At 42.2% G+C, this 24,212-nt stretch overlaps 2 protein-coding genes across 2 annotated transcripts; one reads left to right on the top strand and one right to left on the bottom strand.

The window, feature by feature from the left end:
- Positions 1-13,884: 13,884 nt before the first annotated feature.
- On the top strand, positions 13,885-18,184 carry LOC118509386 (homeobox protein HMX1-like). Its single transcript, XM_036049930.1, has 2 exons — positions 13,885-14,647; positions 17,125-18,184. The coding sequence occupies exons 1-2, from the start codon at positions 14,167-14,169 to the stop codon at positions 18,096-18,098; spliced, it is 1,455 nt and encodes a 484-aa protein (XP_035905823.1). The 5' UTR covers positions 13,885-14,166; the 3' UTR covers positions 18,099-18,184.
- Positions 18,185-20,119: 1,935 nt separating this feature from the next.
- LOC118509387 (alpha-1,3-mannosyl-glycoprotein 2-beta-N-acetylglucosaminyltransferase-like) lies at positions 20,120-24,207 on the bottom strand. The gene is made up of 5 exons (XM_036049931.1): positions 22,603-24,207; positions 22,420-22,524; positions 22,257-22,347; positions 22,007-22,177; positions 20,120-21,932 (listed from the first exon to the last, which is right to left on the bottom strand). Exons 1-5 carry the CDS (start codon positions 23,622-23,624, stop codon positions 21,819-21,821), a joined length of 1,503 nt encoding a protein of 500 aa, XP_035905824.1. The 5' UTR covers positions 23,625-24,207; the 3' UTR covers positions 20,120-21,818.
- Between the last annotated feature and the right edge of the window lie 5 nt (positions 24,208-24,212).

Here is a 24,212-nt window from a genome sequence, read left to right on the forward strand (position 1 = left end):
GCCCCTCGGCACGGGCAGGGAAGTACGTATAAATCATATAAATAGTACCGTCGGGTGGATCGCTCTTGAAAACGCGACCAGCAACACACGTAAGGTCCCGTGGCCTTACGGTGGAAAATATACAACGCCAAGTGTTTTTCGACGATCGTCGGGGTGGTCCTGCCTTTATGACGGTGACAAGCGGGATGACTTCGTCCCTCAAGTCTGGCGATGGGAAAGTTCATTGCTACGGCTTCAAAGTGATGAAGATGTGTTAATTTATTATTTACTAATCACACGCACGATCGCGCATGGAGCTGCCGACCATTTTGTTGGCATTCTAGTTGGAGGCCTATAAATAATATCATGCTTTCCCAAGCTGACGTTTCGTCGATATGGTAATATTGCAGGTACGGTATTGTTGTTTTCCTTCTGCAACGAGCAACACAATGCATTGATGTGTGTCTGAGATGACTTTTTTAAGAAATCCGCGCATCATACCGAATAATAACGAGCGTCGCCCAAGGCCTTGGACGAGACAAAACAGCGCCCTCACTATATAGTAAACAGATACATGACTATATTTGGCAATAAGGTGCTGTCAGTAAATACAAAAAAGCACACACACACACACACCGACGAATGGTAGGGATGCCGGTACGCAAAGGTCAACCGGATTGGCGGCGTGATGATGATTGTGTGCTGCTTTGTGTGCGCTGCCATTCGGGTTCGCGCTTCCTTCCGCTGTCGGCCATGTCCGGTTTCCGAAAAGAGCACACTTCACCTTCGCCTCAGCGACACTTATGATACGTTTCTCACGCAGCTCCTGAGGTCCTGCACGAGCTGGGGAGGGGGCCTTTGAAGGGTGCTTCAAGGATCGCCGATCGTAGAACGAATTATGGCAAGTGTTCTCTAGAACACTCCACTAGGAAGAGGGTTGCTACTTCCTTCTTGCTGGTCAAAAAACTCTACACTCTAACAACAAAACAAAATCGCGTCACGATACAATCGCTATGCATAATAATGGCAACTCGCTTCAAAGCCTGTGTATATCGCCACCTAGAACACACCGTTGCCGGCTCACGTGCGACATCAAGTATCGAATCACGCGTCGGTACTGTTCGGCAGCGGGACGGTGGTAAATATTATTCCAGCAAACATGCGTACACCTACCAACACACCATTTCGCTCTAGTTAGACGATAAATCCTTGGTTTGCCTTGATTGTGGCCGTCAAACATTGTACGCAGCGCGATAAAGTGGCTCGGGTGCGCGCGCGCACGCTCAGCACTCTAGGGAAAAAAGGGGCACAGATTTGAAGGAACAAGGTAAACGGTGATTACGCATCTGCGACGGGAGTGTTTTTGGGGGTGCAATCAAAACTGTGGAGTGGAGTGAGTGTATGTGTCGGTAGTGCCGTACGGATTTGGATTAACCTTCCCCAAAGAAGATGCTTTATGGTTTGTGTATGCGATTGTAACAAATAGATAGTACATACATAACAGATGGCATAGTTTTTTACTTTGCTTTTATAATTTTCAGTTGACCTTGCCTTAAATAAAAACGTGTTGTTGTAGCTCAGTGCTGATAAACTGTGGTTTATTGTTGATGAACAAACGATCGACAGCAACGAAACTTAGCTGCTGGGTGTGGAAATACAGTTTCACTGCTGGAGATTGTATTGATACACTTCCGATTTTTATTCCGTTTTCAATAACAATTTAGCAAAATCCCGAAACTTGTAAATGGATATTTCAGCACATTTAACTAGAATGTCTAACTCATATTAATGATATTTGAAACAAAAAAACTAAATTTTTAACGAAAAATATACAAACAAAGCCATAGTTACTACCAACAAAGCCAATAAAATAAATCGTTCATGGAGTTCACCTTCAGCTTGCGTCAACCGCGGAGTATCATATTACTAGTAATTGTTTAAAATTTTTAAATAAAACCCTCAGCGTCCAAAAACTTTTACAATAAATTTTATTATTCTTGGCTCTATGACCTGCTAAGCAATGTCAAGCATATAATGGCATATGAGACTTCTTTTTGCTACAAATCCGGATAGCTAAGACTACAAGAGAACCGTTGGGATTTTATTCTCGTTTCTGCTGAATGAAAGAAAGGAGCATTTTTTAATTTTCTCCTTTTAAAGGACAGCCCAGCCGTTTTGCTGATCAAATCGGCCTTTAATACAAAAAATAGAGGAAAATAAATAATTGTAATAAAACTGAGGAGTTTTTGTTGATTGTTAGGACTATTGCATACAAAAAATATTGTAAAATCGAAAACGAAAAAAATACACAAAAAATGGCATTTAAACCGTACCGCTGTAACAAAAGTGCCGCAGTACAAACGACAAATATGCTTCTCGCAACAAAACGCCTGAGAGTGCTGCAATGTGTATTGCAGATTGCATACCTTCGTCAAAATCGAATCAGGGAAGATTAATCGTCGTTCAGCTAGGATTTCTAGGCAAGAATTTAATTTTATTTTGAAATGTTTCTTTATAAAAAAATGTATTCAATAATTAATTAAACTCAAAAAAATCTTCTTGATCTTATATATTCGAATGTTTAACTAAAATATTCAAAAATATTATCAAAAAAAGAATATGTTTTTCATGATTCTTAAGCGATGTTTAATGCAAATTTTGCTAGAGGAAAACCTTATGATATGATGGAAAAATTAAGATAATTATATTTAACCTGTAGCCGAGCATCAGCACATGCGGTGTTGACAACGCAGCGTCAAGCCGTAATACTTGAATTATAAAATAAAATAAATTTAGCTTCAAATTTCTCCTATTGTTTGCTGACGATGCAATATCAGTACACACATCCAGACAAAGCATAATGTGAAAATTATACTAGAAAACAATAAATAAATAAAAAAAAAATATATTCATTATTCTAGCATAATTTTCAACATTCAAAAACGTTCTGTATAAACGAGGACAATTAAAATCGTTTTGTCCTTTCGTTTTAAGACACATCTGTTCATTGTTTGCCCATGCAAAATATGAATGATAAACGCCCAAGAACCTTCGCCACACTGTTCCTGCAAGGCATAATTAATAAAAACAATTTTCTGATGTCAATCAACGGAACGGTTGCCAAAAATCATCGCTGCCTTCCTCATCACTAACGGTGGCCCACAAACGACCGAATGAACCAATCATCATTTCACGCTCCAACATGTTCTCATTTGGACTCTGACCAATAAATACGCCTCCACAAAGATTTAGAGCGGATTGAGCAGATTCAGCTGGCCAAGGCGCCACGATTATGGATGCTGCTAATTTTCTCAAATTACAAGACCTGTCAGTTTTCCCGTTTTATTGCAAGGTTGTCCTTATTTTAATGTAGGCTAAAACATTGTTTTCCTAGCGATCTTGTTGCTTTAACCTTGAAGATTTAGTGTATAATATGAATATAATTTATGGATTAAGTTTGCTACCCATCAAACGTCTAAATTAAATTTTGAACAGTAGCGAAATACAGCTGAAATAGCCTGAGCTCTAGCGTCAAAATCCATTCCACGTCACCAACTAAACAACTGCCCCGTAAAACCCCACGCTGACCATCGGGCACGACAGAGGCACGATTTAATTAGCGATAATTTATGCATCCGCCTCGTGATGTATTAGCACGTTTTGGACGTTTAATTAGGATATTAGGTGCGTCTAATGAAGATATCACTGCCAGTGGAGGCGATCGCACCAACCGACACTGCCTGTGGATGCAGTTTCTTCGATCAGTCGCCCAACAATGCTATAGCTCGGGGTGTCATTAAGTGTGCGCGTAATTGCTTCATTTCTGCGAATTTCTACTTCACTTCAGACAGCGATCCTCGCGGTGTGGTGTACTGTGACGGCGAAGAGATACGTAGCCGTTTCGCTCTCTAAAGACGTGATGATTTATGCGAATGATATAAATTGTCAAACATCCTGTCCCATTACGCTGTAACCGTACCGCAGCATAGGCAACGTTTTGCACCGTGCACCGTCGAGCTACTAATGCACCAGCCCAACATAAATTGTCACCCAGTTTATCAAATGATACTCCTTCACGTGTGTGCCCACCTTGAGGTTGTGTTGGAAAAAGGGGACAAAGCACGGTGAAGGGCGAGAACGGGTTTCGTTAAAATATTTTCATAATTGCTTTAATGTGCGCCACATTGGTGTACGATAATTGTTGTCCCAGCGGTTCAAGATTGCCACCGTTTTATTTGACGACAGGATTGTTGGATGATGACATCTACTAAGCTCTGGTTAGATGATTAGCTCCAAAGCAGAATTAGAGAAAAATATGGGTGTGTATGCACAAAATCAATTTGAAAAGTTCTTTTTAAACAGTTGCTAAAAAATATGTACTTTTGTTTCTAAATTCTTGAATAAAATGATTAATAGATGACAAATGTTTATTTGATATTTTTAGTAAACATAATATAGGTTTTATTTTTAATTATTATACATAATTGAATAAAATATTGGCTTTTAAAAGTTTTGATAGACTTGATAGATTTAAATTTTAAAATTTAAGAGAGAATTAAAACATTGCTATTTATTTCATAACAATATTAAAACAGCAATACAGACTGACCGTTCGTGTGTTAGATAACATAAGTATTCTAACGATAACTATCACACTGACAGAAACATACAATCTCCTATTTTTTAAATAAAAAACTATGATCAAGAATAAAAACACATTTTGACTTTATTATATTTTGAAAAAACAGATTGCTTTATTTTATCCTAAGTTTTCTGTTTTCTACACCCACGTAAAGCATAGTATGTCCGATATTTGTACTGCTTGTGAATGCTTCTTCTTCTTCCTTGGCACTATACAACCTCGAGAGGTCTCGGCTTGCCGTTTCTGGCTTTCTGTGACTTGATTTTACCCGTAGCAAAGTAGTACGGGAGGAGGTCTGAATGGGATTTGAACCCAGGTCCTATCATGTGAAGACCAGCGTCGCTGTGATCTGTTAAGGCCACCTATGAATGCTGCTTTATTAATATTTAAAAAAATGTTTTGAAAGGCATAGTAAAAATCAATATAGTAAAATAAATCCTATCTTTTGCATAAAAACTGTGTGGCAAGAAGCACCAAAAAAGTATTGTAAAATAATGTAAAAATATTGCTACTAAAAAAAATTAAGCATCTTGTTTCTTTTTACGATTTTTAAAATCATTACATGGGCATTATATGGTATGCCCATTATATGGTATATATGGGCGTCGATCTTCATACGGAAGCACCGGGGTTCTAATCTCATCCGGACCGTTCCCCCGTAGTGAGGATTGACCTTCCAAGTACATGGTATCACTAAGTCTAGTAAGTCAGATATGGCAGGCATGCCTTAAGAGGTCTTTAGGCCAAGAAGAGAGAGAGAGAGAGAGAGAGAGAAAGAGAGAAACATAATGGTCATTACACCAGCGAAAAAACATAGTTTTCCGTAAGTTTTCGTATGGCTATGTTATATGAAATTTGCATGAGTTTAAAAAATATAAAACATGTTGGTAAAGTTTTTTTAATGTGTGTTTTGTTATTCTAAAAATATTACTAGAAGATCAAGTTTAACTATCTCTTCTTGGTCTTATTCTATTCAAGATTGTTTTAAGACAATTTCACAACGAAAACGTTACAATAGTTTGACATGATTTAATGTTGTAATTCATTATGCATATTCAATCAATATAAGTCACAAAATCATAAATTCTATTCCAATACTTTTCTCCCAGCAGAAGATCTTACAAAAAGGATAAACCAGCTCTCTTTAAAAATATTTTAATTAATGACTCCCTTCCTCACGTTCTCAGTACAGTCTAATTATGCTTGTAGAGCTGGAGCTCGCTCTATCGCCTTTCTTAACCCTCTCCCAAAGGCGTTTAGTAAATTGCTAAAGAGTTCGCGGTCCGCGATATGAAATCATCTCTACAAATGTAGCGATCTCACTCTTTCTCTCCCTCCGTTCCAGTGCGATCGTATGCACGTTTTGGTCAATTTATACCACCTTTTTATGTTGGCCCTAATAATAACACACACACACACACACACACACACACACACACACACACACACACACACACACACACACACACACGTCAAGATCATGCCACATGTTGACAATCATCGCGATCGTGCGCTTCCAAGGAATCGAACTACGGAAACCATACACCATCGGGCAGCAGAGGGAACGTGCACCACGAGAGCATGAGATAAATTATTGGAACAAAATGAAATCAACCAAATCCGGTCGTAAGGTAGTAGTAGATGGGGTAAGCGAGAAAAAGAAACCTCGGTGAAAAAAGTGTAAATATACCTATTAGAAAGAGGACACTCACCCACCGCCAAAGCATGCGTGTGCGCCCGTTCCAGAATGCTCCAGTTACAGCATCGTCAACCCGAACAGCTAAAGCAACATAAATTATGCACACGATCTGCGAGAAGAATGTGCCCGATGGTGCTTCCAGTTGCACGCATTGCAGTTATGTTTTTCATAATTACACATCCAGAACAGGGGGGGGGGGGGGGGGCGTCAGTTTTTCGAAGAATTGTGTCCTAATTAGAGCGGGTGGTAGGTGTTGAGCGCGTTGATCATAATTATATAATTGGCTCCACGGAGCGCAACGTGACATAACATTGTCGTTCTCTAGTTCCAGGCACTGGAGAGCACTATTTTTAAATAATTTATAATTTAGTCTGATTGTTTTAATCTTCATTACGATCAGCAAAAAGGTCTAATAGTGATGTGATTTTAAGTTGGCCCATGCAAAGGAAAACTTTCAATTGACTTTTCTTTTTATTTTATTTATGAAGGACGACCTGACCGTATTTTCTTTTATCATTTCAAATTTTTAAATTCAACCGCAATCTCTGCTTCTGATTTAATTTAAACGGACGGTTTTTTTAACACTATTTATACATTCTTGATCATCAATTTTGGTAGGCCGTAAACATGTAAAGAACTTTTTTTTCTAGCTTAATCCGGCGCCAAGGCGACTACTTTCTTCAACCAGCTGTAAAGAATTAAGAACAAAGCGAAATCGAAAAAAATGTCCCGGCTGGTCCTTATTTACCATCACACACACTTTAAAACACCGCTCTCGAAGGGTTGCTATGTTTGTCCTAGCCCAATGTCCCACAAAAACCACAAACAACGATCTCTCATGTTTGTAATTAAACACCACTAATGAAACGGTGACATACGAGCTACCCAAGGCAGAACTCTGCTGCCGAAATCACTGAAAGCCACTGAACGACCGAGGCGCACGACCTAATTATGCAGGACCGCAGGATCAACATAATTGGAGGCGTAGCTTACACAGCCGTACCGTAACATGGCGATGGATTGGTGCAGATCACTTTCACGCCTTTTTCGACCGGAAAACCCTTGGTTTTCTCCGAACGCCCGCCAATAAATCAGATCGATTAGTGTCGTGCGTGGTAGACGGGACAGGTTGCTTTGCTGAGGAGTCTATCATGCAATCCCTTCCGTAACGCATCATTTGCTTTGAAGAGTACATGATTTTTTAAACATGTTTGCTCTTCTCTGTAAATTACAACGAATACGATCATATGAAGAGCCTCTGGAATACTCCATTTAATAAGGAGTTTATATTATTTGGTTTCTCTTAAAATGAATTGAATTCGATTAATCAGTATTTATCCGGGTGTATTTTGTAGAAGAAAGTAAACATTTAACAGTCTCGCTTTACTTTACTCTAATAAGCTTTATCGTTCAAGCAGTCAACAGGTTCGTGGAAAGAAAATTATCCACCCGATAGACCCACCCACATCAAGATTTATTTTCATCTCTCAAAGGCACTACGTTCAACTACGACGATTTATGATAATAATAAATCAATTAGCAGTGATGCTCAGCAACGCCAGGAGACCCCTGCTACAGTGAGTGCCATTTAAGTGTCACTTGTTACGCATTATTGGAATATTTACGGGTTTGTTGGGTTTTAAGTTATTAATCCTTGTGATCGTAAATTTTAGGAATTTAAGAAAATATTTGTTTATTTATGTTTTCTAGAAAATGTATCCAATAGTTTGTCTAATTGGTTGTCTTATCTAAAAGTAATTTAAAACATATGAATTTTAAAGCAATTATTATTTTCTTCGATGATAATAACTCTGAGAATGGAATAATTTTAGACACTTCATTTAAATGTTTGATCTTCTTTACAGACTTTTTCTCACTCTTTGATCCACTTCACTGTCCTATAAATTTATTGGAGACTTATTAAATTATATGGTCATATCTAGCATAGGTTGAGTAGCCGCCCTTCGGTTCGACTACATTTGTTCAGGTTTTACCAACATGGAATGTGTTACACTTAGTATTAAGTCCTTATAAACCATCAATAGTCATAACCAATTTTTTTAAAAGATGATTATGTTGATTTCATCGAAAATATATTTCAAATGTTAGAAAAATACTTCTCCTGGTTTATTGGTTAATTTTGACTTCTTTATGAACCGGTTTAGGCATGTTCAATCGAATACATAGTTAGGAATTTAATAAAAAATAGGTGCATGTTTGAAGTAATAATTCGTTTCTTTTTCATCCTATTTTTGATGTTGCCACGAAATAAGGCCTCGGGGCACAGGAGATTTAAAAATGAAAATTTCAAGCTCTCCTGAGTGTTTGTATATTTTATACGCTTTGAGATTACTTTTTGAGAACCAGGAGGATTCGCCAACTATCTACACGGAGCAACGGAGACAAAGCAAATATCGCAATTTTGAGATTTGCTGACATCGATTCGAGAGTTCGACATCGATTTCAACTGCTTGAAATGTCTCGTGGCCCACAGCCTTGAAGTTAGACCGCTTCCATAATGAAAACCTGACTTATTTTTATCGCTCAACCGTATAGTACGGCATTGCTTCAGAACAGCCGTTTAGATGGATTTTCAAATCGGTTCTGATGCGTGAAAATCCGATATTCATCGACCACAATAAATAAATCCACCCGCCAAACGTATTCGATTTTTAATATCAAGATTTATTTTCTTTTTTATATGCAACTTTTGTGTGAATAAATAAAATTTAAGTTTTAAGCATTTTTTGCCTGAATTATTGGCACTTTCAAATTCAACAACCTAAAATTGATGGATCGCCTTCTTTCAAATTTGATTACTGTTATGATTGTATAGCTTTCATGTTGTAGATTTATTTACGTACTATAAATCTTCGATCCCGATTTAAACATTTAATGCACTAATTTTAAATGGAAAAAATAAAAGACATCCTCAAAACATTTAAATTTTCCTACCACAGTTTCCCAGCAAATCGGCACCAATCATACAGCATCTACTGTTGAGCTCATTACACATGGAAAACAGTTTGAGAAGAAAGCCAAAAACCCATCCGAACGAGAGCGGCACACAACATTACCGAGCGGCGCTACAACACGGCAACAGACAGCGGCGGCAGAACATGCTTTCCGTTGTAACCGCTCATGTTCTCCAATTACACACACACAGTGCGGCGGCCTAAGCGGGACGGGTCGAGCATGCGTTTGTGGATTTGAAAAATGACTAAGGAACCGACAATGCACCCGTACGTACCCTCCGGTGTGCGGCAGCCAGTGTGAGCCGTGGTGCTGGTGCGACGAACGAACATTACCGCGCGGATGGCGGCAAGTTTGTTATATTTGGACAGTTATTTGACATGAATGATCGGTCGATGGAGATGCGTTAAATGTGTGTTTTGTAGGGAAATTTAGTGCCCCCCGGTTTGGGGGGGAGCGAATTCATTATCGATTCCGGGGGAGCGAGAGATTGCAGGAAGTTAAACGATTTCTATCCGGTTCGTGTTGACGTATGTTTAATTGCCATAATATGTTAGGTGGGTATGAATATTTTTAACAATATTGAGACTGGAATATAACAACTATGAGGAAAATATTTAAGCTTGAAAGAGCCATATTAAGCATATGGCACTAATCCAACCCCATTAACGATTATTACTCGTCAGAAAGATTTCTCACCAGCGCTCTCATTAAAATAGCTTCGTCAAATCTAACATCTCCTCGTGAAATATAAAAACCCAGCAATTTCAGCGATCACTCACTTGCCACATGATACCGAAAAAACCCAGCACCGTCCCTTGGCTGCTCGCATGCTCTTGATGGCCCGAAAAGTCTTACAGGCGCTCCTCATAAGCCACAAATGGCGCCAGATTGTTTTCGAAAATTTCAATGATCCGCACATTTCACACATTCCACGCCGGCGACTCCTTGTGATTTTTGGGGCGAGAATCGTGGATGGGAACCCAGGCAGCCCTATGGGAATGAATGGCTCCCATGCCTGTATTCGTAGGATTCGTTAATTACTTACCCAACAAATCATTGAATGTCAAACAGTACTTTCCTCTGGGCTCGTTTGCGATGAAGCGTGCAGTTTTTGAATATTTGGCGAACACACAAACGCACGCGAAGCAGGGATGTTAACGTTTCTAATATTCGGTAAAAAAGAGCATCTAAATACGGAGGAACACCCGACAAGCGCCCTGATGAGCTACAAATATTTCCATTAGTCCCAAATACGCGACCGAACACATTTGTCATCGGTCGCAACGGCATCGGAAGTAATGCTTCATTTGTGGGCTGTGTGATGACATCAGCATCAGTTGGTGAGGTTTTGGGCATCTAAAGATTCTTAGTTCATCGTGTGGTGAGCCTTCTGCTCTCTAATGATGATTTAAATGAGATTTAATGCTTCACGTCCTTTCCAGTTCGAAGAAATCTCAGAATCATTAAAATTGAGGATCAAACTTGTGCTTCAATAAGAAAATTGTGTCTAAGTTTTTCCCAGTCTATAAGTTCCTCCGCAGAAAGGACTGTCTAATAGGATAATTCGGCAATCGATGCACAAATAAGATCGACACCTATAGATACATTAACGCACGCTATGGATTAGACCGAACGGCATTGACGACACAGCACATGTGAAGAAACGGATCAGAAGCGCCGAATTAAGGGCCTAGCATTGTTCGGAAACGAATTGATCTGGCTGGGAAGTAGAGGAGCTTTAGGGAGTCAATACGATCGTCAAGAATTGAGGATCGATTCAACCCTCCTTAGAAAGGCAGACCGAGGAGCATGCAGTTGGTCCGGTATTCCAGCCTACGATTCCAAGATCGATGGTCTATAGACGCGTCTGAGGGCGAGTTGCGTTAGGGCCTTATTTGTCTTGAAGCTCGCGGATCATATTGATAACCAGTCCAAGCTTTCTACTGCTGCTGGCCACGACGTGATCGAGTTGATATTTAAAGGAAAGCATCAATGTTAAGCAAGATGCCTAGATCCTTGATTGGACGGCCCGGTAGTATAAGTGTAGCAAGCCAAAAATAGCAGACATGACCTAAGAGGTCGTTGAAGAAGATCCTTGCCCACTGCTTCCCATCTAGCCCATAGCCTCATGTTAACTGTTGTCGGGAGCGTCTGTGAAAGTGATCGTTATTTGTACTGAGTGTTAAGGCATAGCGTTGGCACCAGGACTAATATATAACAGGAACAGTAAAGAACCTAGGTTGCTGCCATGAAACACACCTGAAAATGCGCATATAGGACCAGTTACAGTGTAGAGTAACTAGTGTAGATCCGGCCGGTATGATCTCATCCACAACATCATGGATCCAGGAAGTGCGAATATGTTCAGAATCAGTTTCGCGAGTAGGATAGACTAAAATACACTATCGAATGCCAACTTCAGTATAAATAACGTCAACCAGTAGACCGACACCGACAACAGTGGTATGACTGCATAATGCTAATAAGTCTAGCAAGCCGGTATATGGCTAGCATGACTTAGCGGATCGTTAAGCCAAGGAGAGGTTTCAAACAACCAATTTGAAAATATAATTTTCATTGTAGAGTTATCAACAAGCAATAAGCGAACTCGGCGAACCATAGCTTCCACAACCAAATTGTAAATTAAAGCCCCAAATCTATCTTCCCAAAAACACCATATTATGAAAGCAGCAGTCATAACGTTCATTCTCAAAGCCACCATGCCTGTTCGACACAGCCCGTTGGTACGCGTAATTGATTCGTTTGTTGACAACAGCGGTGTCAAGTGTGTCAAACAACCACTACCATTTACTTAAAATTAAACACATCCGTAACACTATCGGTGTCACCCTACCCGTAACCCATTCATGCAGCAAAAGGTTCATTGACAAAGACCGACTCGCTGCTTCACCACCAAATTCTCCACCACGTACGATTCTGGCCCCACTTTTTCACCAGAAAAAGTCCGCCACTTAGCCAAAAGTCGACGAATGCAATCAATTATGCTCCAATTACCGAACAATTAACGCCTCTCGCCAACGTGATGCTTTCCGGCGTTGATTAATGTGTGTGAGCGTCTCCCTCCTTGTGCGGTGGGTTTTTTCTTTTTCGGGTGGTGCAATCGGGGCATCCATTTCGAGCGATGGAAAAACGAGAAAATGGGGGAGCAATGCCGACACCACCGATGCGACATCCTCGGTCGGTCGGACGGAACCGCCTTCGAAACGATCGTCAGAACTTTGTTTGAAATTAAAAATAAATCTTGCGGTTAATTTATCTTCTCGCGAGTCGCCAGTCTCCGGCAAGTCTTGCGTGAAGATGTTGGAAGTCGTTCGGGCGCAAACGGTGACAGGAAATGCGTATAAAACGAACACCGAAAAATGCACACATAAGGCGCGTTCGCCACTTCACCCCTTTGCTTCCATGGGCGAATGGTGGAAAATTGTTCGAATAATTTGTCTTCCTTCGGTTTCCTAGCTTCGCCGGTTGCATAGTGCCCGAACACCGGGCTCAACAATGACATTCGATCGTACGTCAGGTGACTTATTTATGGTGCGATGCGTGAACCTGTCTATGATCGTTTGCTAATTTGAAGGAATGCCTTAAAAACGACTCCTTTGCTGAGAGGACTTCGTTGCTATAAATGCGGTCTTGAACTCCTATAACATATGCTATAAAAGCATCCTTTTTCCGATATAAATTTATCCTCATTCTAACTATAAATAAACTCCGAACGTACCTTTGTCGCCTATCCTGCCGTCAGCTTCCCACATGACCGAATCCTCCTCCGTACGTACTACTGATCGCTTAATTAGACACCCGACTAAGAGTGCCATTAAATTGCAACTTGTACGTTGTCTCAATCATCCCTCCCCGTACCTAATCCGGGTGTTAAAATTCCGATCTCTTCCTGATGAGTTAATAAACAGATTTTACCAATTTATTTTCTCTCCCCTTTTTGGTGGAACCCTGTCACAGGATCGCCGATCACCCAATTGCGCCGCGTAACGTAGCGAGGTAAATATCGCCGCTATAAACCCGAACAGATGAGATACTAACGATGAAATGAGCCGTTGATAATGTTCGTGTGTTCCAACGCCAAGCACTCTACCTCAATACTGCCGATTCATTTTTCCCCCCATTGAACCATCGACCGGATCGGTTCTCAAAGCGCGCGCGCGCTCTATATTACTCGTCGGAAAAATTCCTCGCGCGGGATAATTAGGCAAATGATTTATTGAAGCGTGCTTGTTCACCAGAAACCCGGCGCAGCTCGAAGGAAATGATCTTTTACGCACGATTCGAAGGGCACGCCCCTTTTTTGGCCGTCCGATCGCAGGATGATGGCTAAAGGCAGGGTTTGGCAATTGGAGCTGTGATACTTATCTATTAGTTTAAATTAAGTCACAATATTTCGTTCGTTTCTTACAACTAAATTGTTTACTTGAATTTATAAACTTAAAATTTTAAATGTCATCACTTATAGAAGAATATTAAAAGGTTCAATTTGCTTGACCAGCCCTGATCTGTAGCAAAAGGGCGGTTTCATCGAGTGCTGTCTCTGCAGCTTTTCTTCAGGACCTTTTTAACCACACGTGCATCCTCGATCGTTGCGTGATCACGCGTGGAAAAGTTCTGCCGACAACGTTCTGCTTTTCCATCGCCCAGTCGATCGTGGAAAACTCATCGAGACGGACGTCGGAAAGTGATCGTGCGGTGGGTGTCGTAGTTTTGTGTGACGAATCTTCAAGTGAAACCAACAACAGATGTTTATTCGTTAACTCACACTCATGGTGAAAAGTGGAAAATCTTTAAGTGATTGTCTGGTGGAAAGCTGCTCGTGCTAGTGACGCCGAATTACTACCGTACTATGAACAATCCTTCCCTCGGTAAACCGCTAGTGACATCGACCATTACATCAGCGATGGCATCCACGTTTGCAACCGCAACACCGACCACCATTCACCCGGTCGATCCGGCGGCAAACAATCGTGCGAAAAATAGTTTCTCAATCGAACATTTGCTCGCGAAACCGGACCATCGAGCCAGTGCTGCTGCGCCATCCTCATCGGCTTCCGGTGGAACGTATCGTGGATTGGATCATCGGCTGGTGGGATCCTTTTCGAACGCTATTCCCGCAGTGCCTAGCGGAATCGTTTATCAGACCATGATGACACACAGTTCGTCTGCGGCTGAGTTTATGGATGTTAGTAAGAGTGAGCCGAACGTGAGTTCGTTTGACGAGCGATCACCGTCGGAAGAACGGGCGGGATCCTCATCGCCCGAGTCTAGCTGCAACGAGGATACGATGGATAACTGTTCGGAGATTGCTTCCGAAGGTAGCGCTGGAGGTAATTGAAATGATTTTAATTACTACAGACAAAAAATTAAATAGTTTAACAGCCATTGAGATCAGTTTTAATTTTAGTTTTAGTATCATGCCAAAAAATATTTATTTTAAGACAAAAACAAATCAACGTTTCGTCTATTTTATGAATAAAAATAATTGAAAGAATTGCATTATTTGAATATCTTATAAATTGTTAGTGAAATTGGTATACAATTACGAGTATTAGATTGAAAGGTCGTTGTAATTGTTAATACTTGCCGTATTATTATAATAGCCTAGAAGCGTTGTAGAGTAGATGAAAGTTTACTCTTCGATACTTAAATTTAGATACCATTGCCTACGGTACCTAACTTTAAAAATTGTTGAAAACTTTGCTCTATAAATGAAATAAGGGAGAGATGTTAATCAATTAGACGAACTTGGCTCTGTCTCTCCAGTTTAATTTAGGGACAAAGTAACGAGAACATTTGTTTTGAGATTCTTCCGTCCTGTTTATCCATGTCTCGGCATGAGGACACCAAACGATCAAACTGCATTCTCGAATGGACTTGCCTACACAGCAGCAAAGAGCTTTTATGCGAAAATTACCCTCAAATTCTTTTGACATCTTAAATACTAGTCCTAATGCTCTGCTTCCGCTTCTTCCGATTTTTAGTCTAATAATACCCCTAGGTCTCACATTTAATCGGCCATCGAGGCTCGTCAAAATGTTTCCATTAATAGCATAATTGTACTTCGGTCGTCTAGAAGAACGCGTACAGGACACCACATAACGCAAAGCGATTAGAGTTCAATAGACACCAATTATTAAACCACAACACAGCATTCGCTTACGTTTTCCAGTCGGCGATTTTTCACAAAAAATTGCCCAGAAGTCCCAAATGTTTCCAATAATTGACCGTTTCAGCTTTAAATTCAAAAAAACTTTAAAAAGTTAATCATAGTTAAACAAGTTAACTTTTGAGAGCAATTGTTTCATTAGCGTTACAATGTATACTGAATAATTATTTTAAAACATGTTCAAAAACATGTCCCAGATTAATTACTGTACGTTCCGACAGCATGACAGCCACAGGCATGACTCCTCTCACTGTTATAAACTTAAGCAAAATGTTATCTTGAGAAGTTTAATGGAGATTATACAAAAAGTTGTTTCAAACATTTTCAATACCCTTTTCAAAATTTTAAAGTCTAATTGAGGAATAGACAAGTCTGTGCACCCGGTGGTAGAGGTGATAACGGCGCTGGTCTTTAAACGGTGGGACCTGGGGTTCAACTCCCATCCGGACCGTTCTCGAGTAGTAAGGACTGACTATCCAACTACGTGGTATCATTAAGTCTAGTAAGACAGAAATTGCAGGCATGTTCTTAAGGGGTCGTTAAGAGAGAGAGAGAGAGAGAGAGAGAGAGAGAGAGAGAGAGAGAAAGAGATAGAGAAGTCATTGCAAGGCCTGCAGTTGTATAGGTGATTGGAAAATTCATGAATTATAACTAGAATGAGAAACTATAAAAGCGTTTCAAATTAAGTAGATTTTAAAAACACTTTAAAAAAGCACAATAATTCTTCTACTAACTTCTTATGAGGAATGAAAGGTTGAAGATGAGCTCTTCTTTCAATTACTTGGCATCAAAGTTCGATTACATCGACCAATGCCATGAACGTTACTTTGTGTATGATCTCCTGTAGCACATACTTGAAAAGGTTACATTATTTACATAAGAGACAAATGAGTAATGCACGTAAATAACATAAGTGTTAATATCATCAGAGCTGCAAAATTAAACAAAAATTCTTTTAATAAATATTCAATATCGTCCATAGCAGAATAGGCAAAACAACAAGCTTAGAATACCACAGCATCACTAAAGAATCGCTAATTAGTTTTCACTGCGCAGTGCTACTGATGGGTGTTCGGAAATTGCTACAACAAAGTGTCACTCGACGCGACACGCCGGCTCAAAATGCTTGAATATTTTTAGGCAACAAGCTTTAAATACTTCTCTCAATAACTTATCGCCTACGATCGTCTATTTTCCTGCCGTCGTAAAATCTATCCGACCCGTAGGAAATCCGTTCAGTGTTTAAAATGTAAGCCCGTGAAAAAAACTAACAAACCTGTCGTACCGCTCATCAATCATCACCAAAGAGCCATTTAATCGTTTTCTAATTGCTTCCAAATACGCCGCTTAATTGTCACCGACTGTCGATCAACGGCTCCGGAGGAGAGGATGTGAGAAAGATCGTCTTCGTGGTAGAGTAGATGTTGAAGGCGGTGTACATTCCTTCGCCCAAAGTGACGCAAGTAGGTGCGAGGAAGCTATTTGCGTCTTTTTGGTGTAATGAGTTTCTATTTAGTTTAATATTTTTCTAGTAGCTCAATTTTTAAAGTTTATGACTCTATACCTGTCAGCAGTAAATGCTTTTCTCTTATTGCTAAATATTTCGTTCTTTTTATTCTCTCTTTTCTCTACTCTTAGGTGGTCTCACACCGCACGACGATCGAAAGAAACGACCCCGGACAGCATTCTCAGCGGCTCAGATTAAAGCCCTCGAAACGGAATTTGAACGCGGCAAATATCTATCCGTCGCGAAACGAACCGCACTGGCCAAGCAGCTACACCTAACCGAAACGCAGATAAAGATCTGGTTCCAAAACCGACGCACCAAGTGGAAACGCAAGTATACGGCCGACGTAGAGTCGCTGGCCTCACACTACTACTCCCAGCTCGGCATTGGAAGCTTCGCCCGACCGATGGTCGTTGGAGATCGGTTGTGGCTGTTCAGCCAAACACCAAACGGACCAACACCCGTCCAATCGCTTCTTCTGAACGGTCCGCAGCCCGGTTCGGCTGGTGCAGCGTCGCCCCACCATCATCCACCGCTCGGTATGCAACATCCAGCCGCCATTCGACCATATCCAGGACTGCCGGGATCAATCCCTATGAACCCGGGTCCTAATTTTGCCACACGTCCCGGAATGCCATCAGGAGCGTACATCCCCACAATTAACTCTTCAGGACCGGGTGCATTTCCGTACAAAATTCCTTCACCATCGCCGCAAAACCGACTAGTACAACCACTTGGCCTGAGGCCACTCGCTACGGGTGATCTCATCGACGGTGCGTACTACTCTGCCGCCGGTATGCCTGGTCCAAAGTTTAACCCAAACGATCTCGTGAACGGTGGACTGCTGGCCACGGATAGCAACAGCTCGGGAATAGCCGATCTCGAGCGAGCATTTGGCAATCCGAGCAATATGATCGAAAGCTTAACCACATCCAGCGCGGCAGAATCGCCGATCGTGGCCGGTGTGCGTGCCGGCGGCAAAAAGGGCACGGATTCGATCAACAACAACGAGTGTACTAGCAGGGATGGTTTGGCAGCTGGCAGTGAGCAGGATTCGTCCAGTGAAATTGATTGTGAAGAAATAGAGGATGAAGCGATGCTATGATCACAACCTCTTTAGAACCTTTAGAAACGATGATGAAAATTCCAATGTTTGAATCATTTTTTTTGTAAAAATAAATGTTGCATGAATTTAAAATGGTTTAAAGTTTACAAACAAATTTGATAAAATTATGCATAACTGATAAAATTATGTCAACAGCTGTGAGTTTGATAAATATTACTGCAGACTTCTACGAAAATAAATTTCTAATTTTGTTGTAAATACTAAGCATAGTAACTAGAATTGTTTGAGCCACTTCAGTTCAAATATTCGTTTTCCAATAAGAATATACGTCAAACTTAACTCTCTCAAGATAAACTGCTGCCGAACACTGCTTTTAGCCATCATCTTGTGCATCGGGAAAAAGAGGGCGTGTCTAACGATCGTGAGGAAAAGATCATTTTCTTCGCATGGATGCTGCGCTCTTATGGTAAATAAATAGCATACATTAATTACCGGCTAATGATGCAGACAACTTCGTTAGCTTGTAGCCGAATTTTGAGAGAAGTATTTGGTCACGATGTGACAGTAAATCCCGCTGGCTGACTAGGATAGACGACTAAGACAAAGATTCCTACCAATCGGTAGAAGTAATCGTTTGAGGTTCGTTGGACTGCAGCTTTATATATGTTTGCCATTACTTTAAATTAATATTCATAAATACGATGATACGAATACCTCTAGGCGTTCTCTAACATACAACGAAAGTGTCTCGCCATCTTTGTATTCTGGGAGTGTTTAAAATTCAAAGGACAAAGCAGTACGATCAACTTTGCTACTGCCGAACTATCTTTAGGCGCAAAAACCGACTGTGTAACTTAAGTTTTGTACATTTTCTCAGCTTCGACCACGTATGAGAGATCTTTGAATTCGAGGAGTGTTAAAATTGCGCTCTTTTAGGTGCCCTGGTTCTCTCTTACAGTAACCTCTTTGATCTTTGAATATTCGAGGTTAAAATAGGCTTTGAGGATTCGTCCAAGGGAGATCTTCTGTAAACAGAACCTCCTCGAAATGGGACTTTTCCGAGGAGCTTCGTTCTAAAGCTGCCTGTTCTAAAGGACCAATTTCCACAGCCTTTTTCTAGAAGGCTTGTCCAAGGAGCTTTTTCCCAACAGCCTCTTCCAAGGGGCCTCGTTTGTGGGACTCATTCAAGGAGCTTCGTCCAAGGGGCCTAGTCCAAAGGACCTCGCCCAAATGGCCTTGTCCAAGGAGCCTCGTCCAAGGGGCCTCGTCCAAGGGCCTCATCCAAGGGGCCTCGTGCAAGGAGCCTCTTCCAAGGGGTCTCGTTTTTGGGACTCGTTCAAGGAGCCTCGTCCAAGGGGCCTCGTCCAAGGGGCCTCGTCTAAGGAGCATGGTCAAAGGGACATGGTCAAAGAGGCCTCGTCCAAGGGGCCTCGTCCAAGGGGCCTCGTCCAAGGGGCCTCGTCCAAGGGGCCTCGTCCAAGGGGCCTCATCCAAGGGGCCTTATCCAAGGGGCCTCATCCAAAGAACCTCGTCCAAGGGGCCTTGTCCAAGGAGCCTCGTCCAAGGAACTTCATACAAGGGACCTCCAAGGGTCCAAGGGGCCACGTTGAATGGGCCTCGTCCAAGGGGTATCGACCAAGGAGCCTCGTTAAAGGATCGTCATCCTGAAGGCCATTTAAACGGGGCCTCGTTCAAGGGTTCTCCTCTAAGATGCTTCATTTTTTAGTAGCCGAGGAAGAGACCTTCAAAATGTTATACTAACTGAGTCAATTATAGATCTCAAATACGGTCACGAGGAGGGTCTAGACCTAAAATTCTTACTTGTTCCTCCACTGCACTAAGGAAATTGGTCACGATTCAGTGAGCGATGATCAATATGGCTCATTGTCATCCATTCTGACATTTTTGTCTGAATGTAGGTGTAACTATTCAGCACAGCATTCACATTAACTTGGACAGAGTAACGCTGTAATAGCGTCTTACGCAGACATACAGTCCATTAAATCTTCCAACAAATTAACTAACAAGCCGTTTGTGCTACAGCAATGAACCACCCGAAATACAGTAACACGAGAGCTACACAGAGCTTTGATTTATTTACAACGTTGCACACAATTTTATGTGCTGTTCACCAGTGTGTAGGCATGATACAAGATGTAGGTGACACAGTTATATCCAGATGACACAAACACCATTCCCTTTCGTTTTTTGGTTAGTTTCTTTTGCATGCCCTTCTTTTTGCACTAATATGATTGTTGCGACCATTTGTTGCTAATTACTGATTTATCTTCCTTCGAATCGAATCGACTGCTATTTGACACGTACAGTTTCGGTGTGTTTGAGTTTGCCTCTTTATCTAAATAGTTAAAAATGCTACCACGTTTCAGTGTTTGCCGCTATTTACAACAGAGACCACGCACGGACGCGTACAATGCGCGTAGGATGAGCGGTGTGTAGCGCCATGTGTCGCGATCGAGATTTGTTGCACTCTTAGCATTTATAATGATCATTTATCCTTCTACCTTCTGACTTACGCCTCTAGCAACAACACTTGCCGCCAAATGACTAACGATTGTTCCTACCGTCGGTGTTTTACGTCATGCAATTTTGCTACGATTTAGTTTAAAACCCCTCACAACACACGCACACGTTCTAAAAGAGCGAGCCGAAAGCTATTGCTTGCTTGTTCGTTTGTTGACGCAAATTGTTTGTGTTCGGCTTAGTGTTTAGCTCTGACGATCTTTTTTTATTGAGCTGCACTGTGGCGACCCTCTGGTTTGGTCGTCCCCTTTTTGTCGTTCCCCCCATAATCACATACTCTCTCTCTCTCTCTCTCTCTCTCATTTGACTAGCTGCTGCAGCGCTTATGCGCTGTATGTGTTCTTTTTCTTTATGCACCTGCTGCTTACAATCTATTGGTTGCACCACGCCAGACTGCATCACAAACCCATGCTTAGCGAGTCCGATCCGGGCGTTGGGAAACAGATTTGGTGTTACAGATATTGCAAGATGTTGCACGGAAAAAGGAACGTAAGGTAGAAGCGATAGCGAGGAACTGTGTTTGATAGTGAGTTGTTTAACAGAGGAAAAAAAAGCCGTTGAATTACAGCCAGCAAAGATTAGCTGGATACTATTGATATGAGAAAATGGTTTAAAATAATGATCTTTATACTCTTGGCTTCCTGTAGCAGTTTTTTTTCTGTAGTGTCGTTTCATTGAAACAAAACATTAAAATAGCATTTTAAATAACCTAACTCAATAAACTTAATCCTGTATGCTGATTGTTTCAATCACTTCGAGCTCCTGTTAGCTTCACCGATTAATTTACTAGGAGTATGAACCTTTTTTCCGTTTTCAAAAACCTTAACCTATATTTGCAAGTACCTCAAGAGCATTAGGAATGATTCACACGTGTTGTTCGATTTCAACGAAAAAAATTAACTAAAACCTGTCAACGCTACAGGGGAACCGAATCGTACGTTTCCGGATGCAATCGTTTTAAAAGTTTGCCATCCCACCTACCGCTGGTGATGAGCATTGAAATCTGTGAGACCCAAATTAAACATACCTCAACGATTACCGCTAAAACAAATGCCACTTAAATGTGTCTGCTGAGTGTGTGTGTGTTTCGCTGGCCCCGCGCGAGTGTGGTAAGAAAAGTCAGTTCTTCACGGAAGCGAATGCACCTCGAAACAGGTTGCGCAGCAAAACGATAACAATGCTACGCCGCTAGATCAGGCTGGGCAGTGGAGCGCTCTGTTAACTCCAGGTGAGATCGTACCCCTTCCAGTTGGCGCTGGGTGCCAAATAAACGCGCTGCCCGTTGTAGAAGAACGAAACTATGCCCCGGTAAGCCGTCCGTGGTACACCGCTCTGCAAAACGTTACAACAGACACGCCATTTTAATCGCACGCCTTTACACTGTGGAATGACTCGCCCGTCCTTACCTTAAAATCGTCCATCAGGCCGAGATTCTTGGTGGCCCGTTTGTATTGTTCTTTGGTGTGGTACGTTATGCGAATCGGTTCCCGGGTCATCACCATGCCACGCTTCAGCTCATCTAACGTTACCACCGTGCTTTGGTAGACGGCTTTCAGGAAAGCGTCGTCGTAGGCAGGCTGGAGTAGAGGCGTGTTGAACGAAGGGAAATGTTAGATTTGATCTTATAAGATTAACAAATAGGCAATCTTCGTTTACCTTTACTAGATAGGACAGGTTGTTTTTGGTGAAGCTCACAAACTCTTCGCTTAGCTTGATGTACTTCAGATGCTTGTCGAAGAAGAGACCACTGTAATGATAGAAAAACATATTAAATTAACCTTCAGCACGTATAAAGCTTATGCTTCTTCGCTCTACTCACTTGGATACACCTATCTTGCCGAAAGTTCGCGTCCGCGGCAGTTCGGGCCGTATACAGGCGCGTTCCTTACGCTGTTCCGGCTGCCGTATCCAATCATCCCAGAACCTGAAATCATAAGAAAGTTAAAGCGATTAATCAGTACAACGAGGCAACGAGGTCTCTAGGGAGGTCCTTTCAACTCACGCTTTCGGCCACTTCGGTTCCAGCTCGTCCCACAGATCCTTCGTCATCATCCAGCCCAGCCCGGGGAAGAAATCGGACCGGTAGAGCAGATCATGCGCCGTACTATCAATCAATCCATCCTTCCCGTTATCGTTCCACGCCGACACGCACCACAGTGATTTGTCGCGCTTCAAAATCGGATACGTGCCGAGGAAGTACTCGTAAAAGTCCGGTGCCACGCTCAGATCGTCCTCGACCAGTATTACCGAATCGAACCCTTGGCCAAACACGGCCCGCAACGCCCACCCATAGTGGCGCGCAATTTTGTAATAACCCTTGTACTTCTTCTCCTTCGGCGGTACGGGAATGTCCGATTGGTCCGGTTGCTGTATGAGCGTCACCTCGTCCCGGTACGAAAGGATCGTGTTCCGGGTCGCCTCATCATCACAATCTTGTGACACAATTATCGGGAACTGGTCCGGACTTGGCCGATAGCGTATCAGATCGTCCAGACACTTGTTGACAGAGATGCGATTACAAGCGAACACAACGACCGGGATCACGGGAAAGGCTGGATCATTGTTGAGATAACGTTGCTGAAATTTGCTCAAGATGCGCTCGACTTCGGGTCGTCCATCTTCAGCTTCCGGGATCGGTGCCAGTGGTGCGGGTACACCGAGAACACCTTTCGTTTCGTCTTCAACAACCGCACTTCGTTCCTTCGACGTTTCTCCTTCCTCATTAGCGAGCCCGGGAGATTCTTGTGATGGTATGGCGGGAATGACCTGCGCCGGAACACTCGGTACCTTGTCCTCGCGGCGCAAAATATTTATGATGTCTCGGTACAGATTCTGCCGGTTCTCGGAAAAGCTCTTTAGATTCTGCTCAAAGTGTTGCACCTTTTCCAGCATCAGTTTGCTGGGGAAGGCGGGCCGTGGGCGCGAACCATCCGTTACCCGGACGGAGCGCATAAACGCTAGATAAGTCATCAGCACCCAGATGACCAGCACGCCGATGAGCAAAATTGTCTTACGTGGCCGCATGACGCCGTTATCGCACGCTTGCGAAATTTGAAATACTCCCCACAACTAACGCACCGTCGATCGCCACACGTACGTGTGCGGCGCTACGCACTAAGAACAAAAACCTGCTTTCAAGCCACCTTTCGACTGATGTGTGTACAGGCGAGTGAGTGCTGCCGCCTGCCCGTTTTGGCTTTTACCACACAAAACACCGCGCGTAAATTGTGTTGCTTGCGACTACTGCTACCCGCTAAATACAATTGCAACCTTACTATGCTGCTACTCCGTGCACCGATAGCACCACACGCCGAATGTATGATGATTACCACCGCAACTAGCCACTATCATCGCTACATGTCCGTAACCTGCCATCGGAATTGAGCATTGGAATAGTTTAGAACGAAGCGCGCTCACACGCAGGGCACAAACAAGGGTTTCACACGGCGCGATATACTGCACTCGTTTCCATCGCACTTAATTCGTTGATAAGATCGCATTTGCAAACTGTTGAACAAGGGGGCTGGCGTATTTTTCTCACGGATTATTTTCCCATTCCGGACCGATACGTGGATGTATGTCGTTTTGTTTACGTGCTGTCAGATCGGGATG

The sequence above is a fragment of the Anopheles stephensi genome, chromosome 3 (assembly GCF_013141755.1).
Source record: "Anopheles stephensi strain Indian chromosome 3, UCI_ANSTEP_V1.0, whole genome shotgun sequence".
Lineage (NCBI taxonomy): Eukaryota > Metazoa > Arthropoda > Insecta > Diptera > Culicidae > Anopheles > Anopheles stephensi.

Bases quoted from the DNA above. Each gene is read 5' to 3' on its own strand.
- LOC118509386 (XM_036049930.1), top strand. From the start codon at position 14,167: ATGAACAATCCTTCCCTCGGTAAACCGCTAGTGACATCGACCATTACA. The intron at 14,648-17,124 runs GTAATTGAAATG...CTCTACTCTTAG, and splicing joins TTCCGAAGGTAGCGCTGGAG to GTGGTCTCACACCGCACGAC.
- LOC118509387 (XM_036049931.1), bottom strand. From the start codon at position 23,624: ATGCGGCCACGTAAGACAATTTTGCTCATCGGCGTGCTGGTCATCTGG. The intron at 22,348-22,419 runs GTGAGTAGAGCG...CTATCATTACAG, and splicing joins GGCAAGATAGGTGTATCCAA to TGGTCTCTTCTTCGACAAGC. The intron at 21,933-22,006 runs GTAAGGACGGGC...AACGTTTTGCAG, and splicing joins GCCTGATGGACGATTTTAAG to AGCGGTGTACCACGGACGGC.